Source organism: Sceloporus occidentalis, unplaced genomic scaffold (assembly GCF_023333645.1).
Source record: "Sceloporus occidentalis isolate IW3139 unplaced genomic scaffold, rSceOcc1.0.p SCAF_3, whole genome shotgun sequence".
Lineage (NCBI taxonomy): Eukaryota > Metazoa > Chordata > Lepidosauria > Squamata > Phrynosomatidae > Sceloporus > Sceloporus occidentalis.
The window spans coordinates 99,470,516-99,489,623 of record NW_028316983.1 but is presented as its reverse complement, the minus strand read 5'-3'; the positions used below and the strand labels follow the sequence as shown (position 1 = coordinate 99,489,623).

At 38.6% G+C, this 19,108-nt stretch overlaps 1 protein-coding gene across 13 annotated transcripts in view; it reads left to right on the top strand.

Annotated features, from left to right (window-relative positions):
• The window catches only part of LOC149316470 (putative ATP-dependent DNA helicase HFM1), a 101,320-nt gene that overhangs the window by 67,811 nt on the left and 14,401 nt on the right, over nt 1-19,108 (top strand). For 12 of the 13 annotated variants that reach the window (XM_089515582.1, XM_089515580.1, XM_089515589.1 and 9 more), the window contains 10 exons: nt 3,576-3,709; nt 9,272-9,319; nt 9,930-10,010; nt 13,026-13,117; nt 15,003-15,109; nt 16,220-16,267; nt 16,479-16,576; nt 16,670-16,801; nt 18,298-18,383; nt 18,919-19,002. In XM_089515582.1, the coding sequence (XP_089371708.1) occupies nt 3,576-3,709; nt 9,272-9,319; nt 9,930-10,010; nt 13,026-13,117; nt 15,003-15,109; nt 16,220-16,267; nt 16,479-16,576; nt 16,670-16,801; nt 18,298-18,383; nt 18,919-19,002 (910 nt within the window). The remainder of the gene's footprint in view (nt 1-3,575; nt 3,710-9,271; nt 9,320-9,929; nt 10,011-13,025; nt 13,118-15,002; nt 15,110-16,219; nt 16,268-16,478; nt 16,577-16,669; nt 16,802-18,297; nt 18,384-18,918; nt 19,003-19,108) is intronic. The other variant, XM_089515592.1, reaches the window with a different exon arrangement.

Genomic DNA, 19,108 nt, shown 5'->3' with positions numbered 1-19,108 from the left:
CTTTCATGTACAGTTGCTACATGCTTCTAATTCCCAAGCATATTATTGTGTATAGTGATTAATTTGAAAGAATCAAACCAAGAAAATAGATGCAAAGTACAATCTGTTTGTTTTTTCTAAACTAGGGAAAAGAACATTAATGGAAGTGGAAGGACAGAGGCATTTATAGACCAGGGAGGAATTATTCATCTTTCCCTTCTCTGGCACTGTTATTCAGATCCAACTTGGAGGCTCTTGTGGCTGCTTTTAATTAGAAATCAAAACACTGGGGGATTCTGATCATGAATTTCCTTGCTATAAATTTCCTTTGGAATTTTGGGCAATTTATGTAGCGCACAAACACATTCAAAAATTTCTGCATCTGAATCTGCATCAAAATGATAGTGTGTTCTTTTTAAAAGTCTGTTTTCATCTTAATCCAACTGTACAATTTCATTGTAAAGGCTGATGTTAAGAGAGAATTTTTATCACTAAGGAATAATCTGTTTTCCTTCTGGCAACAAAAATTCCCAAGAGATGTGTACCTCAGCATTTAGAATTAGAAAATAAGCTTGTGTTTATAGATATACCTCAGTTAACAAAGCAGATGTGTTCCTTGGCTTTAGTTCTTTGACAGAAAACCTGGTACCAGAAGCAGTAATAACATGGAAAGAATAGTGATAAGTTCCTATACCACAAAAGAGAAGAGCAGTTAAATATGTTTCAGCAAACCTTTTATTCCAAATTAACAATGTGCACAAGTGAGATGAAATATTCAAGTCAGATAAACCTTGCTTAGGTAAACAAAAACACACTAAACCTTCTAGAGACTACTTGAAACCTTCTTCCCACATGCATTCAAGGATGATTTTTTTTTTACCAGCCTCCACTTTTCTTATGATTTTTGTTGGGCAAATGTATTGATTATACTTTTAAATATGTCTGGAGTAGCTAGCGATTTAGGATGACCCCTTTCATCTTTTCTCTCTGTTTTGCTGTTCACATATGCTCATTATTATTATTATTATTATTATTATTATTAACCTTTATTTATAAAGCGCTGTAAATTTAAATTTAAATTCTTATTCTTCAATAAAGAATTTGGATTGGATTTGGAGAATATATGACCTGATGGGAAATAATAAATGGAAATTTTTAATTAAGTCTGGTATCCCCGGTAAATTTGAGGAGGAATGGTCACTAGTAATAGACTATTTGGGAAAATTTTGAGAACAAAGAACAAGTTAAAAACAAAAGATGGTATAGTAATAAGCCTGTCATTACCTATAAAGATGATAAGGTTGAAATAGAATATGTTGTAGACATATTGGATGTTTAATGTAATAGAACTGTGAATGTAGACTCTTGTAAAAAGATAAATAGGTGGTTATAATAACAGAGATCTAACAATAGTAAATGTAGGTTACAACAATATCTGCACATTAAAATATCATAGGTGAATGTTTAGGTGGAGAAGGAGTGAAATATATACTTTTAAGAATATAATGATGCAATCAGCAATATATTTAGTCTGACAAAAATGGGTAATAGGCTAATGGAACATTTGCAGAACAGAGTGATGAGGTCATATATAATTAGAAGGATTCATAATATATAGGGGTAGCCTCCATTTTGGAAGTCCCTTTTTTTTAATGGATGGCATGTTAAGTAAAGTCTTATTCTGTCTTTGAGATATATGTTTCCATCATTGTTTTACTTTTTTGTTTGTTGTGTTAGTATTGTCTAATTATTTTTATTTTAAAAAAGGAATTGAAATAAGGAATATTTAAATAAAGAATTCTGGAGGCAGCTGCTGTTTAACTTGCCTATTTTAGACAGGCAGGCATGAACAGCTACAGCAGGATCAGCGGAGTAGAATCTTGGTCGTTCTCAGCTCAAACTTTCCTTCAGTTTAATTGCAGACACACTGCTACAACCCAGTATCACAAATCTGTGTTTGCCTGCCCAGCCCTCCTTCATCATCCTCTCAGTGCCAGTGCTCCTAAAAACACAACATCCAGTTAGAAGATAAATGGGAGGGCTGGGCAGGCATAAAAAACACTTCGCAAAGAGGACCTAAGGCTTTGGTAACTGAGGCATGCCTGTACTTTACAATCACCAGTCACAAAAAAGAGTGATAAATCATGTATCATAACAAACAGACATCCTTAACCACTAGCGAGAGCATCTCTTCAAAAAATATATATTAAGTATATCATCTAGATTTAGTGTGAAAACAAGTTTCCTTGCTTTCCTTGGAATGGTACTGAGTGTGAATTGGGTGCTACTAGTTGGGAAAGCCTCATTCCGTTGTCTATTCAGGTGTATCTCAGTTGACAAGGTAGATTTGTTGCGGGCATGACTTCTTTAGCAGGAAATTTGGTACCAGAGGCAGCAAAAAGAATAGGGATACATTCCTATCCCTGAAAAGAAGAGCAGTTCAATATGTTTCAGCAAAACTTTTATTCCAAACTAACAATAAGTACATATCGAATCAAATAATCTGATAAAGTAAGCCTTGCATAAGCAAACAAAACCATTTTGAAGGTTCTAGAGACCACTTTACATTTTCTTTTAAAATATATCCAGGGATGACTTTATTTCACCACTCTTTGCATCTCTTTATGTTTTCCATTTTGGTGGCTAAATTTATAGATTTTTAGATAAATTTATCTGGATTTTTAAACAATGGTGGGGGGAGTGAGCTGGTGAAACAGACCTATCTGTTTTCATCTTTTCTTTTTCTCTGTTTTGCTTGTTCATACATGTCCAGTAAGATATTTTGGAGGCAGCTGATGTTTATCTTTTATGTTGTAGGAAAGTGCCATGCTCTCCCAGCTGAAGCATTATTTCCTGCAGACATGCTGCTGCAGACTGATAGATCCACAAAAAGTCTCTCTCCAGGCCTGCTTCATCCTCCTCCCAGAAGCTGATGCTTCTAAAAAACCTTTCAGCTAGACACATGAGAAAGGGGAAAGGGGCAACTAGGTGTATTAATAGACTGTAAAAAGGATCCTCAATGTTAGAGGATTTGTTATCTGAGGTATACCTATCTACTAGCAAAGAGATCATAGGAAAATCCTTAAGAGGAGTGAAAGTTCTGATGCCCAGATTCGCAACTATATTTTTAACATAAAGGCTGTATTTGAATTGAGCAGGAGCTGAGGTGCCAGGTACTGACTTGCACTCACAATAAACTAGAAACAATTAGATAATTTCAATCTCTTTCAATCTCTTTTAATATTGAGCAAAAAGGTATTGTTTTTCAGTACATCCACCTCAGTTCTCCATACATCTCAACTACTTGCTCCGACTGTCACTGACATGAAAGACTGAATTACATAAGAGTTGAAGCCAGTACATGTCTCTGGGTCTGATCACACTAACAGATAAGAAAGTTGAAAAAGCCCTTTCTCAATGTATTCACATAAAAGTGCAGTTTGACCCTTATACCAGCTGGAGGTGTTGAATTTGACCACACTCACACTCGCACTCCAATTGTCTCTGGCTAACCTATTTTAAGGATAAGATGTGTTACTTCCTGTAGATGCCTGGTGTGTTTATGTACAATTGTTTGCTTTCTGGTTTTCTTTTAGTTTGCATATGCATCTTATCGAACACTTAAATGCTGAAATAGTGCTACACACCATTACTGATGTGAACATTGCTTTAGAATGGATAAGATCAACTTTCCTCTATATCAGAGCTTTGAAGAATCCAACTTACTATGGTTGGTCACTTTTAAACTTTCTGGATTAAAGTCTATTACAATAAACTACACACATCTTTGAAAAATTTTGTAATATTCAGAAATTATAAGCAAGAGTAGTGGAGAACCTTTTTGATTTATATGATTTTTTTTAAAATAGAGAGTTAGGCAGTGGAAATTTCTAAAATCTCTTCCATGGGGATTGTTAATTCATGCTGCCTGTCTTTGCCACCTATGTACAGGAACTGCCTTCACTGTCTTTTCACTGTCTTTTCGGCAAATTATACTAGCAGGTGATCTTGTAATATCATATACCCTTTTTTGTAGGAGTGTACAAAAACAAACAAACAAACATTCATTGTGTATTTATGTATATATATTGCATTTTTTGTTATTGCTGTGTGCTTTCAAGTTGTTTCCGACTTATGGTGACCCTATCATTGGTTTTCTTGTCAAGATTTGTTCAGAAAGGGTTTGCCTTTATTTTCCTCTGGGAGAGTGTGAGTTGCCTAAGATCACTCAGTTGATCTCCATGGCTGAGCAGGGAGTTGAACCCTGGTCTCCAGAGTTGTAGGCTAAGCCTGCAGTGAAGAAACAATGTAGTTTGACACCACTGTAAATGCCATGCCTCCATGCTATGAAATTCTGGAATTTGTAGTTGTGGCACCAGAGCTCTCTGACAGAGAAGACTAAATATCTCACAAAACTACAAATCCCAGAATTCCATACCATTGAGTCATGGCAGTTAAAGCAGTGTCATACTGCATTATTTCTGCAGTGCAGATCAGACTACAGTCCAATGCTCAAACCACTCCACCACACTTGCTGTCATACTAAATACATATTGAAGCCTGCTAGATGACTCCTAAAATTACTCGCCTTGGCTGTAAATATAGAAGATATACCAAGTACTTAACAGATTACAGTATTTGATTAGTATGCTTTATTTGGCTTGCACCTTAAATTAAAAGTGAAGATTATAGTAAGGAGAAAATTGATACAAAAAGATGTATTTGGAATATTGGGTCTGAAGCTCCTGTTTCATCTTGCTTCATAGTAAGGTTATCCTGGCAGAGTATAGATTAGGATCTTAACTGGCCTGTTTTAGAGCAGTTTTGCTTTTTCTTCATTAGTAAAATGGGATCATTTTTGCCTATTAATGTCTCACAGTACAGAAGTATCAGAAGTGCACTGGAATGTGATACTGCTCGTATTTTTCCTCCTCTAGTCAGTATTAAAATGTACACCTGCTGTTGATAGAAACACAGCTCTCTTGCATTGAATGTTGTCTGGTATTTCTGAAGTTTTATGTTAAATAGACTTGCTTTCATAGAGGATCAAATGAGAGCATTAAAATTCAGAAAAGCATTTTATATCAAGAGAAGAAAGGTCTGTTTTCCCCCCAAAGGCAGAGTTTCTGCTTCTGCACTGATCCTTTTTGCTGTCAACACCACAGCATAAGGCATTACAGGGTGTTCAGCACAGTAGGATCTCTCTGTACATGGAACAGCTGCTTTTCAGAGCTGTGAAACAAAGGAAAGAAGTGGTAAACGGAATAGTTACTTTGTTGAAATGCCCTTAAATGATAACAGTTGGGACATTTAGCACCTTTCTCTATATCTGTTTTCACACTGACTTTGATTTTTTAAGGTCCTCTTAAAACCATTGTATTGGTAAATGGGAATATATTCACAACAATGAGATATTTTTTTCCATATGGAAGATACATATTTGTTAACTTTAATAGAACATTAGGGCAAAGACCATACATTCATTTTTTCTAACTTTTTAAGTGGGTAGAAAAGGAAAACAATTTCATTATTGGGAGATAAGAGAAATGGAGTGATGACAGAGAGACTAGTTATAAATACTTTTGTGTTTCTCTAGTTTGATTCCATACCATGATCATACAGTGCATTGGCTCATCAATAAGCAGTGTATGATTGTATGTGTCATTTGTATTATGTGTTGACACACAAAGGACCGTTTTAGAGCTATGATGAATTTTTCCTTTCTGAGATCCATCTAGTTCCTTTATGTCCAGTTTTGGATGCTTCTCGGCCTTTTGGTTCAGATCAAGTGCAATTTGGGGTGCTAGTGCAAATTGATAAAACATCAAATATATGGAGCAAGCAACAATTATTGTAGCCCTAAGGACAGAGAGTAATGTTTAACTGACTATCTTTTAGAGAGATCTGATCCATTAGCTGGTCAGCAGTCTGACATAACATTTTGTTGTTAATTACCATCTAGTCAGCTTTGATTATAATGTTTTATTTATTTATTTATTTATTTATTTATTTATTTGATGTATTTATACCCCACTTTTCAGCCACAAAGGCTCTCAGAGCAGTTTGCAGATATGAATTTGATATTTCCCTGCCCTCAGGCTTACAATCTAAAAAGACATGACACAAAAGGAGAAGGGAATGGCAGTGGGGAAGGGGAATATGTCCAGTGGTTCTTCTCTCCCTCTGAGGCCTGGACCGTGGCAGATGGACTGGAGATACTATGAATGAAAGACTTCCAAGTTACCCTATCATCAATAGCCCTGCTCAGGTCTTTCAGATTGGGGCTGGGGCTTCCTTGATTGAGTCTATCCATTTGGAATGCTGTCCTCTTTTTCTACTGCCTTCTACTTTATCAAGCATTATTGTCTTTTCTAGGGAATCATGTCTTCTCATGAAATGCCAAAGTACGACAGCTTTAATTTAGTCATCTTGGCTTCTAGAGACAATTCATGCTTGATTTGCTCTAGGAACCATTTATTCAACTTTTTAGCAGTCCACGGTATCCATAAAACTGTTCTCCAGCACCAAATATCAAATGAATTTATTTTCTTCCTATCAACTTTCATTCTTGTCCAGCTTTCACAACCATATATAGAAATGGGAAATATAAGGACATGGACAATCCTAACTTTAGTATGCAATGATATATCTTGACTTTGGAATCTTGTCCAATTCTTTCATAGCTGCACTTCCAAGCCCTAGGGCTCATTCACACTCACTTTTTGTCACCAGGAGATTTTGGTCACCACACTGATACAATAACGGATCATTGTTCCCATTATGTTTTGGGTTTGTGAATCTCTCTGAGGCATTTTAACTGTCTTTTATTCACACATACTTGGGCAGTCCCCCTTGCCATGGCAACCCCCAGAAACCCCCGGCCCACCCTGGCCAGAGAGCGGCCAGCAGCCTCAAGAGCCCTTCCCAGTACTCCTCCTCCTCCTTCTCCCCCTGGAAAAGGCTCAAAGGGGCCAGCGGGGGATCAGCCAGGTGATCCGGATAGATTTGGTAGTGTATTCACACTGCCGAAGATGTGGATCGATGTGGATCTTTCAATAAAACTGGGGGGGGGGGGGGTTGGTATTGAATATCCTGGATTAAGTGGGTTTTTGGATACCTCCCTCCAAAGTGCACTGAGTGCACCCAAAGTTAGTGTGAACAACAAGGAAACAATGCAGGTTCACCTCAGGTTATCTTCATAGTGTGAATGGGGCCCTAGTCTTCTTTTAATTTCTTGACTGCAGTTTCCATTCTGATTAATGACTCACCTAAGATATGAAAAAACCTGAACTATTTCAATGTCTTCCTTGTCTCCTTTAAAGTTGTGTAAATCATATGTGGCCATTATTTTCACTTTCTTAATGGTCAACTGTAAACCTGCCTTTACACTTTCTTCCTTGATTTTTTTCAGTAATTGTTCCAAGTCTTTGCTGTTTTCTGTTAGTAGTCAGCCCTCGGTATCCACAGGGGGATCTGTTCTGGACTCCCCCCCCCATTCTGGACTCCTCCCTGGATGCTCAAGTCCCATTGTGGCAAAACCACATGGCTGCGCTGCCATTAGAAACAACAGGGCTTCTTACCTGCCTCCCCTGAGGGCTCAGAAGGCCAGAAAAGTTGCTCCTGGCCGGAACATAAAAAGTTAACTCAGGGCCTGCTGAATTGCCTTTGCCCCGTCTCTTCCACATTCTCATGAGCCACTGGTTGGAGGGAGCTATCAATCACCTGGTCCCCCTACCTGGGTGATTGACGGCTCCCTCCAACCAGTGGCTGACAAGAATGTGGAAGAGGTGAGGCTGAGGCATCCCAGCAGGCCCAAAGTTAGTTTTTTATGTTGTGGCCAGGAGCAGCTTCTCTGGCCTTCTGAGTCCTGGGGGAGACAGGTAAGAAGCCCTGTTGTTCCTAATGGGGGCGCAGCCACGTGGTCATACCACCATTGGAAACAATATGGGCTTGCCATCCGCAGATGCTTAACTCCGTGGATGGTAAGTCTGCGTGTACCAAGGGGCAACTGTGGTATGGTGTCATCTGTGTATCTTAAATTGATTATATTTCTTACTAAAAATTTCACACTTCCTTCCACCAAGTCTAATCCTGCTTTAATCATGATATGTCCAGCATACAAGTTAGACAGATAGGATGATAAAGTGCAGCCTTGCTTGACTCCTTTACCAATTATAAACAATTCAATTTCTAACACTAGCCCCTTGTCCTGAGTACATGTTACGCATCAGGAAAATTGAATGTTGTGGCACACCCATTTCTTTAAGAGTGATCCATAGTTTTTTATGAAATGTAAAATCAAAGGCTTTGCTATAATCTATAAAGCAGAGGCTGATTTTTTTTTTGGAAAGTCTTTGCTGCACTCCATTATCTAATGTATGTTTGCAGTATGATCCCTAGTGACCCTTCCATTCCTGAACCCAACTTGAACGTCTCTCAGTTTTTGTTCCATATGAATTAGAAGTCTTTGTTGTAGGATATTGAGTATCCTTTATGATTAGATCCATTGATTACAGTAAATTGCAGGTTCTTAATCTGAAATCCATTGACCTCTATGAATCCATGAATGGGCTTCAGGATGTCTGTGAACTAGGTGCCAAAAACCTGAATCCCCACTCTCCTTTGATTCCCTTCATGTCACTTTGAAATATGTGTGTGTGCACATTTTTCTGGGAAAGAGGCCTATAGCTTTTTTCAGATTCACAAAAGGGTCTGTGACTCCCAAAGTTTAAAGACCCACTGTAGTACACACTTATTGTTTGTGTCCTGTGTTGTTCATGTCTCAGAATTATTCTCATGTAAAACTAATAATCCTAATACTGTGTATTTATCTTTTGTTTCTTATAGCAAATTCTCTATACAGTTGGCTCTCCTTATCCACAATGTTTTTTATCCACGAATTTAAGCATCCATGGCTTGGTAATATTCAAAAAAAGTATGAATTCCAAATAGCAAACCTTGATTTTGCCATTTTATAGAGGGGATACCATTTGGCTATGCCATTATATTTAATGGTACTTGAGAATCTATAGATTTTGTTATCCACGGGGGATCCTGGAACCAAACTTCAGCGGATAATAAATAATAATAATAAAAAAATAATAAAAATTTTATTTCTATACCGCCCTTCCTCAGATCAGACCCACTGTATGCGCTTATCATATAAAACTGTTGAAATATGATTATCATTTTTATCCTGAGACTGTGTATGCTTATGTAGTAAAAAAAAGCTGCATACTATTATGTTATAAATTAAATAATTCATTAAGTGTGTATGATTCTATTAATGAAGGGTTTTCACCTGGACTGGACAGAGGTGGAATTGAAGAAAAGTTGCAAGGTGGGATGTTTTCTGTCTTTCTTGAAAACAGAGCTAATGTGTTTAAATAGGCTTCAGCCTGTGCTGTTAAACATATATGTCTACATCTTGTATGTTTAAAGCTAAGAAGTATTAGTTGACCTAAAGTTTATATAATGCCAAATAAGTTGCTGTACTTGAACTGATTCAGCTTTGCATGATAGCTTTTAATCTTGTGAAGATTAAAAATATTTTATCCATGAAATGGAGACAGCACCCTAGATTCCCCTTCAGTTCTACAGCTCTCTTCACAGGAACAGAATGCATATAAAGGAAGAATAGCCATCTTTGAAATAGTGGAAATAGGTTCCCCAGACCAGTTGGTATTTTAGCATGTTAGTAAAAGTTTGAACTTGTCCAAGTTGCTGACAGCATGTTAATTATTCAGGGCAAAATCCACAAATACAAAAAAGTCTAAATTCCAATTAATTTCAGCAGAAAACTAAATATGTTTAAATCTCCTTTGACAAATTAAATAATACTTAAAAGTACTTAATTTTAACTGGATCAGGCGATTAGCACGTTGTCTTTTTTTTTACCTATGAAATCTTTATACAATATTTTTCTCAAATTATTATTTTAAATTGAACAGAATTATGTTTGAAGAACTTGAATGATTTGTCATCATTTGATTTGATCAAGATGGAAGACAAACTCTATTTCAAACCAACAGGTAATAATTACCTTGTAACTTTTTTATATAATATTGGAAGTGTATATTGTTAAGGTTCAAAATGTTTTCTGGATGGTTGATTGTTGACATAATTGCTGTGCTCTAGATACCTTAGGGACATTCATGATTCCTCTGGTAAGTCAAGAACAGTCTGTTGAGAGTACATCTAAGCTGCAAGCATTAACTTGTTGGGTGCCTTCAAATCCTTTCCAACGTATGGTGACCCTATCATGGGGTTTTCTTGGCAAGATTTGTTCATAGAAGGTATGCCATTGCCTTTCTCTGAGAAAGTTTCATTTGCCCAAGATCACCCAGTGGGTTTCCATGGCCAAATGTGGATTCAACCCCTGATATGAATCCTTGGGAATTCCTTGGGTCCTGGTCCATCACTCATACCACTAGACCACACTGGGCTCTTAAGCATGAACTAGGAGATATTTTAAGTGGCTTAAAATCTCAGATCATGAGACATTAAAATGTACCCAGAGGCTAGATTTAAAAGTCATTCTTTGTGGAATTTTCTCATTGGTGCTCATAGCTCTTCAGAATACAGTCCTCCCTCCATTCTCGTGGTCTTCAGACTCGCATCGCTTGCTTATGCGTGAAGGATGAATAAATGGAGTGCACGCCTTCACCCCCCACGCACCCGTGCCCTATATTCAAGCCAGTGAGGCTTGAATATATGCGAAACTCCATTTTTGCGAGGTGGTCTGGAACGGATCCTCCATGAAAATGGAAGGACTACTGCATTATGGAGCTCAGTCAGAGAATCAGCTGCTGAGCAACAAAGATAGAGAGTACATTCCTTGAAAGCCTGGTGGTGATCCTACTGGTGCTGAGGCGTGTTTGTAAGGGCACACTGTACATAACTGTCCACATCATACATCATATGATAAAGTACAGTGTTAGAAATGCATTCTGACTGCCATATCATGCTAAATTTGGAGCATGGAAAGCTCCTCTGAACATACATCACTTGAATAGTTGTATGTGGATTTTCCTTTTGAAAATAATATGACATTATGAATGAATGAATGAATGAATGAATGAATGAATGAATGAATCTTTATTTGTATACCGCTATTCCCATGATCACAGCAGTTTACAACAGTAATAAAAACATACCGAAACTACAAAATCCAATAAAAAGAAATCCCCCCCCACATTAAACAATACAGTACAGCAATAAAAATATCCATCATTCAATCACAGTTAAAAACAGTTAAAAACCAAAGCACCAATTACATCCAATACAATACAGCAACACACAAGGGGAGAAGAATGGAATTAGGGAACATGGGGGAAAGCTTGACGAAAGAGGTGAGTCTTTGGATTTTTCCTGAAAGACTCCAGGGAGGGGGCTGAGCGGAGCTCATCAGGCAGAGAGTTCCAGGTCTGCGGGGCCGAAGCAGAAAAAGCCCTATGTGCAGACACCACATATCTCGTATCAGGGACTCTCAAAAGTTGTTTCCCGCCCGACCTGAGAGTGCGGGGCGGATTATATGGAGAGAGGCGGTCATCCAAGTACCCTGGGCCCAAGCCATTTAGGGCTTTATAGGTAAAAACCAACACCTTGTATTGCGCCCGGAAGCGGATTGGCAGCCAATGAAGATCTTTCAATACTGGTGTTATATGGCTGGCTCTGGAGTTGCCAGTGACCAGCCTAACTGCCATATTCTGGACCAATTGTAGCTTCCGAGTTTGGTACAAGGGTTGCCCCATGTAGAGTGCATTACAGAAGTCGAGTTGAGAGGTTACCAGTGCATGTACCACTGTTTCAAGGTTCCCCCGGCCCAGGAAGGGCCGCAGCTGGCCTATCTGCCGAAGCTGATAACAGGCACTTCTAACTGTCGCATCCACCTGAGAAGTCAGGTGAAGCGACGAGTCCAGAAGCACACCCAGACTGCGAACTGTGTCCTTCACGGGGAGCGTGACCCCATTTAGGACAGGTGGAAAAATTTCCATCCCCGGACCAGGGGAACCTATCACAAGTACTTCCGTTTTCTCTGGATTCAGGCTGAGTCTGTTTTCCCTCATCCAGCCCATTACCAACTCCAGATAGGCATTGAGCGGAGAGATGCCACCCCTAGTCACTGCATCAGTCGGAGACACAGAGAAGACTATTTGGGTGTCATCAGCGTACTGATAACACCGCGTCCCGTGTCTCTGGATGATCTCTCTCAGCGGCTTCATGTAAATGTTAAATAGCATAGGGGACAAGATCGCTCCCTGAGGGACCCCAGATCTTATCGGAGCGACAGTCCCCCAGCTCCACCATCTGGAATCTACCCGAGAGGTAGGACTGGAACCACTGCAGAGCAGTGCCCCTGATACCCAACCCCCCCAGGCGATCCAGAAGGATACCATGGTCGATGGTATCGAAGGCCACTGAGATGTCTAAGAGCACTAACAGGGACACGCTACCCCTGTCCATGCCCAGACAGAGATAATCGACTAAGGCGACCATGGCAGTCTCAACCCCATAGCCCGCCCGGAAGCCGGTTTGAAATGGGTCTAGAAAATCTGTATCCTCCAAGATCCCCTGCAGCTGGGAGGCAACCGCTCTCTGGATCACCTTTCCTAGAAACGGCAGCAGTGAAACAGGCCGCTAATTATTTCGAATTAGGGGGTCAAGGGAGGGCTTTTTTAATAGAGGTTTTACAATGGCCGTTTTTAGACTGGATGGAAATCGGCCCTCCCTGAGAGATGAATTGACAATTCAGCGCAACATCTCTGTTACCGCCGTTCCCCCTTGAACTGCCAGCCATGAAGGACAGGGATCGAGAGAGCACGTCGTCTTCCTAACGCTACTGAGGATCTTGTCCACATCCTCGGTACTTGTTGTTAGTAGAGTTTTAGCTAATGGTGGTTTCTTTTTAAATCTGCTTAGTGGTGTGTTAGGAAGTCTGCTATAAGTATATATTACATATGTCAGGTAGAAAAAATGAATCTAATGGCATACCTTTCTAATAAAGATTGCTAACTGCTTTATGGAACTATATGCATTTTCTACAGAAACTGGACGACTAATGGCTTGGTATTACATTGCGTTTGACACCATGAAAAAGTGTTTTGTGATTAAGGGAAACGAGACTTTATCTGAACTGGTAATTTCTTTTTTCAAATGATGAATTAATATATGTGAATTATCAATTCCATCAAATATTTGCTTATATCTTCTATAAAGCAAAATTTTCTAGTGGTTATTTTGCAGGAGAAGAAAGGGTATTAATGCTATCCTACAATTTTTGTATAGGCTAGTGGAAGAGATCTTGCTATTTAGTGCCACAGCATATCAACAGTTGAATTCTATTTGAAATGTGGTGTTGGAGGAGAGTTCTACAAATACCATGGGCTGCCAAAAAGACAAATAAATGGGATTGGCAACAAAGCCTGAACTTACCCTAGAAGTCAAAATGACGAAACTGAGGTTACCATACATTAGACTCATCACAAGATGACATGACTCATTAGAAAGGATGGTAATACTTGGTAAAGTGGAAGGCATTAGAGAAAGAAGAAGATTGCTTTACAGGTTGATAGACTCAATCAAGGAAGCTACAGCTCTGAGTTTGCAGGATTTTAGTAGGGTTGTTAATAACAAGGTGTATTGGAGGTGTCTCATTTATAGGGACACTATAAGTTGATGCCAACTTGACAAAAATTAACAATAAAGACTAGGCAAGGGTCTTAGGAAAGAGCAAAGAAAGTAGTACAAACAAGTAATTTTTCCTGTTACGTATCTGAGAAAGATCTGAGAATCAGTTTGCAACAGAATAACTCATCTGGATATGATGTTGCTACCATCATGCATCTTTAAGTTAAATAATAACAATAATTATAGTTAATTATGTTATAGGTATAACTTGCAGTCTTTCTGGTTCTGTCTCATACATACTTTTCCTCCTTTTCATTCTTTGGAACATTTGTATGCATTCATGTGTTTCTGAGCAAGCCATTTATCCCTCGTAGGGATCCTACTTATGTATCATTGAGATTTGATTTCTTTTAATGTCAAACAATATTCTGATGTTAAATCAAAAAGTGAGGGCTTATGTACTGTGTCCTGGAAACCAGTGTTGTAAACCAGGTCTTGATCCTGATAATTTTCAGGGCATGGATAAATCACTCTTTGCCTTTCTGGTTGTCCATGAAATAACTAATGACATAGCCTATAAATAATTCATTTATGTAGTACCAAACCATGGTTTGGTATTATAATAAATATGAATTAAACCAAAATGGCAGTTTTTTCTAATAAATATTTTTGCTGTTCAAACTTGCTCAATCATGGTGCAAAACTCATAGATCCCTTTTTATTGTGGTCCCTTGGGACTTTCAGTTCAGGCAAAAGGAAATAGATGGTAAGATTTTACATCCTGAAGAATTTTTTCAATTCACCTCTGATATCCATGATGAGTTATCTAATTTCTTGCTCAGTCTTGTATGGGCAAATGAGGGACATAATACCACATATCCCACCCACCCCAGCATCCCTGCAGGCTGCACCAGATCTTTCATGTGAAGTGAAGTGACCAGAACGGTCTCTTCTGCTTTCCCCACAAAATTATGTTTTCAGCAAAAGCAAAAGTACCACGCAATAGGTGTGTGTGTGTGTGTTGGTTTTTTTTTTAAGTATTTACTATATGAAAATTGTATCCTATGGAAGTATGATTCTCTGTTTTCTGGCAAAATGTGTGTGTGTCTCTGTATGTGTGTGTTTACCTATACACTTGGGCAGTTGGCAAATGCCCACAGGGCATTTGTGGCCTTAGAATTGCATAACTGGCATGCCTAATACAAATTTCTGTCAGTGACAAAGTTTAAATAACCCTGGTGTTGTCATGGTATTGACATACCATATAGACAACCTAGAATGTGGTTTTCTTTTGTGACTAAATGGAAATGCACAGATTGTTGTTAAAACAATATTAAGATATTCATAAAATATAAAATGGGAGAACTTGGAATTAATGAAAGAAACTATTGCAGGTCACATTGATATCCAGTTGCAATGAATTTTTGGACATCAAGCTAAGAACAAATGAGAAAAAAATTCTGAATACTTTGAATAAAGACAAGAACAGGATAACTATAAGGTATAAGATGAAATATCAAATTATTCCAAAATTAAGTGTAATAGTAATCACAGATCACTCTTGCTGTCTTGCACACAATCATATGTCCTTCTAATCTATATTGACATAAATCCTGTTCTACGTAGAGCTAATTCACACAGGAGTTTATAAAAAGAGTCTCCATGTGGTCAGACACCTCTGGCTGACTGTGGCAATGACACGTATTACAATCAGCTGGATTCCATTTCTCTTTCCATGCTGCTGTCCCTCACCCACCCTCCAGCAGTTCAGAAATGTTTCTTGGGGCAGTACAGAAATTACTGAACAAAGCAATTGCCAATATGCTGTGATTTTTTGTTTGTTTGTTTTTTGCTGCCATAAAAAAGAATTCCCATGTCTGTTGGATGGCAAATGAGTGTGGGAGAGGTGGCAGAGAGAGGGGACTGGACTCAGATTCTCTGCTGATGGAAGCAATTTTCAGAATCAGCAGTTGCTATATCCAGGTGAAGATTTCTGTCCACATAGAGGCTTTTCTTCTCTTTTCTGTAGGACTTAGGTTGTTTTACTGATTTCTGCAGAACTTCCTTACATGTGCTTAAAAATTTGTTGCCAAACATGTGGTCCATCAGTTTAGCCTAACAACAGAACATCTTGTTGAGTACTTGATAGCCCCATTGCTATTTTTCACTTCCAGGCAAACAGCAATGGCAGGAGCATCATTGAGTCCCCAGTGCAACAGTGCATATTACTGCTGGGCTGCAATCACTTTGGTGGAACACAAGTTTTTCAATGAGCCTATGGATTTTCACTGCGTAGGAATCACTTTAAACAGGAGGAAATGCAGTTCACATAACCATGATCATCTACATATACATTGTCTGTGCTTGCTACACATTAGTGCTTTCTGTTTAGGAAATGTGTCACATCTGAATTCCATAGTCTGCCATCCTATACCTGCTTACTTAATAAGAAGCTAATTGAACTTGTGGAATTTATTTTTCAGTAGTCATATACAAGATTGTGCCATTAATCTCCTTGTTTTTTCAAATTGGGGCTTTAAAACACTGAATGGAGTATAGTTTTCTAGGCTGAGTGAATAAAAAAAATAACATGGTATATTCTTCTGAACAGATATCCAATGGAAGGAAAAATAAAAACAAGAGAAATGAAAGTGAACTGGTAAACATTTTGCATTATTTTCTTATTCTGAAATTGAAACAAAGACATTGAACATACTTGATAAATTAATCATCCAGGATGTTTTCTGACCACACTGTAGTCACTAGACTTTATTCTGAATTTGATTTCTTTTTGTCTCACTAATAAATCCTATTGCATTTTTAATTTGGTGTTATCAACATTTTGAAGAATTAAGTATTTCTTTTTCCAGTCTTATTCAGGCACAACTAGGATGTATTCCCATTCAAGATTTCACTTTGACACAAGATATAGGCAAGATTTTCAGAAGCGGTGTAAGGCTTTCAAAATGTATGGTTAAATTTAAATTTTGTTGCTTTTGAGCTACTTAATAATAGCCTGCACTACAATTTTTTTAAAAAGATGCTTGTTTTTCTTGTTTAGGGTTGTCTGAATTTCTGGCTTCCCGTCAAGGCAACTTTTTAGTGTTATTAAACTCTTTGATTTTAGCAAAATGCTTCAGATGTAGACTTTGGGAAAACTCCCTGTATGTATCCAAACAGCTTGAAAAAATCGGTGCGTATCACTCAACAAGAAAGTATGAGTTATCTTTGCAAAGCAATACATTTGGGATGAATTGCAGTCTGCCAATAGAATGGAGAATAGTTTGTTGTGGCACGTAATCTCTGCCAGAGAAGGCAAAATGTCTCACAAAACTACAGTTTCAAGAATTTCTTAGCATTGAGCTAGGGCAGTTAAAGTGATCTCAAGCTGGGTTATTTCTCCAGTGTGTTTTGGCTTTTTGCCTCCCTTCCAGGCTTCCAATATGCTGCAGTTTGCATGGGGAGGTTGTGGAACCCTTCTAAGCAGACCTAAAAGTGCATGAAGTACAAAGAGCAGCAGAGGGAGGGAAAATTTTACTGCTTGAATGGCCAGCCACTCACACAACATTTGATATTTCAGGCATGGGCAGTACAATCGGCCCTCCACATTCATGGCTTTGACACTCGCAGTTTTGATTATTCATGAGATCAAGGCAGCGTGCATGCACACTCCTCCTCCTCCCTTCTGGACTTTTCCCCTGGGAGGGAAGTCCAGGAGGGAGAAGTCAAGAAGGTTGCAGATGCCAACCCCCCCTTTCCTGGTTGGATTGCTGCCTTCCCTAGGCACCGATCTGCCAGGGAAAGGGGAGGAGAGGGATCAATCTCTCAAAACCTCTTTCCTGGGCAGATGGGTTCCCATCTCCTCTCCTTTCCCAGCTGGATGGGTGCCTGGGGAAGGCAGGCATCCATCCCCAAGGGAAAGAAGCTTGGAGGGCTGGATACATCACTCCCCCCTTTCCCGGGCAGGAAGGCAGGCACCCATCCGCTCGGGAAAGAGACTTGGAGAGATGCATCCATCCCTTCCCCTGGCAGATGGGTGTCTAGGGAATGCAGGTACACATCTGCCTGGGAAAGGGGTGGGGAGCCAGTTAAAGGGATTGGAGGGAGGGGGAAAAAGAGGAGTGCATGTGCCTGATCTTCTTGTCCCACCCTTGTCACTTTAACTGGCTTCTGTGTGTATGGGGGGGGGGGGTTTAATAGCAAGTTTTCCATATTCAGGGGGTCTTGCACCTCTAACCCCCATGAATGTGGAGGGCCAGCTGTATTTGAAATAATAGTTAGAATAAAATAAGAAAGGCACTCATAACTAACTAACTTAGACATAAGTCCCATTCACACATTGTGAGTTTCACTGAATTACGTGGGGCTTCCCAATCAACATGTAAAGGATTGCACTGTTAATTCTAATTTATCCATGCATTAAAACGGCGGTATTTGTTTTTTACCTGCCAGAGATAGCAGGTAGCCCACAAACACATTCAACTTTGACATATTAGAGCAACACAGTTGCTTGGCAAGCTGATAGCATGCCAGCATTTTGGCAATACATCTATGTTGAGATTGTCCAGGTTTGATATAGCAATCTGTTTCAAAATCTTCATTATTTAAGAATGAGCTCTGACCTATGATGTTAATAACTCCTATAGTGCCTTTGTATTTAATATATACACAATGTGTAATTTTCAACAGGTATGTCTCTGTCAAATGCAATGATGAATGCAGGTCTGACATCATTTAAAAAAATTGAAGATACTAATCCAAGAGAACTTGAATTGGTATTTATTTTTAAATTTGCATATTTTGTGGTTGTATTAAGCATGCTGATCTACAACATTATTCATGAGTTGTTGTATTTTTATGTTGATGTTTTCTAAACCAGGTCTTCAGATACTTAGTCTTCCCAATTTTTGTGTTTAAAATTATATCGTCTTAGCCTTTAGTATAGTATACAAAAGATTTGCACTGATTTATAATTTGAGCAAATTACCAAAATGAAACTCATCTTTTGGTATATAGGCAGAAACATGGGCAGGGTTCCTCTCTGTAGAAACAAATACACTCATTACATTTTACAATACTCTCTTACCATGTCTGCCACAGAGTTTCATGCAAGTTGGTTAAGACTATAAACTGAAGGATATTAAATTATCCCAAGATGATGTTTTTCCATTTTGATGGACTTTTGGGAGACAGTTGCAACAATAATAGCAGGAAGACTAACTTTGACCAATAGTAATGTATTTTACATATCTTTACAAATAAATTGATATTTTCAGTTAATATGAACTCTATCTGAAATTGAATTCTTAGATTTTGAATAGGCATCCTCCTTTTGGGAATCAGATTAAAGAATCAGTAACACGCCTTCCAAAATATGAACTTAATGTAGAGCAGGTAAATTATTTGATTCACTTCTCTTCCCTGCCCCTTTTCTTCTCCCCACAACAGGTGTATGGGATTGGGTGAGGGAGTTTTCCTGTGTTCAATAAGACTAGTTAAA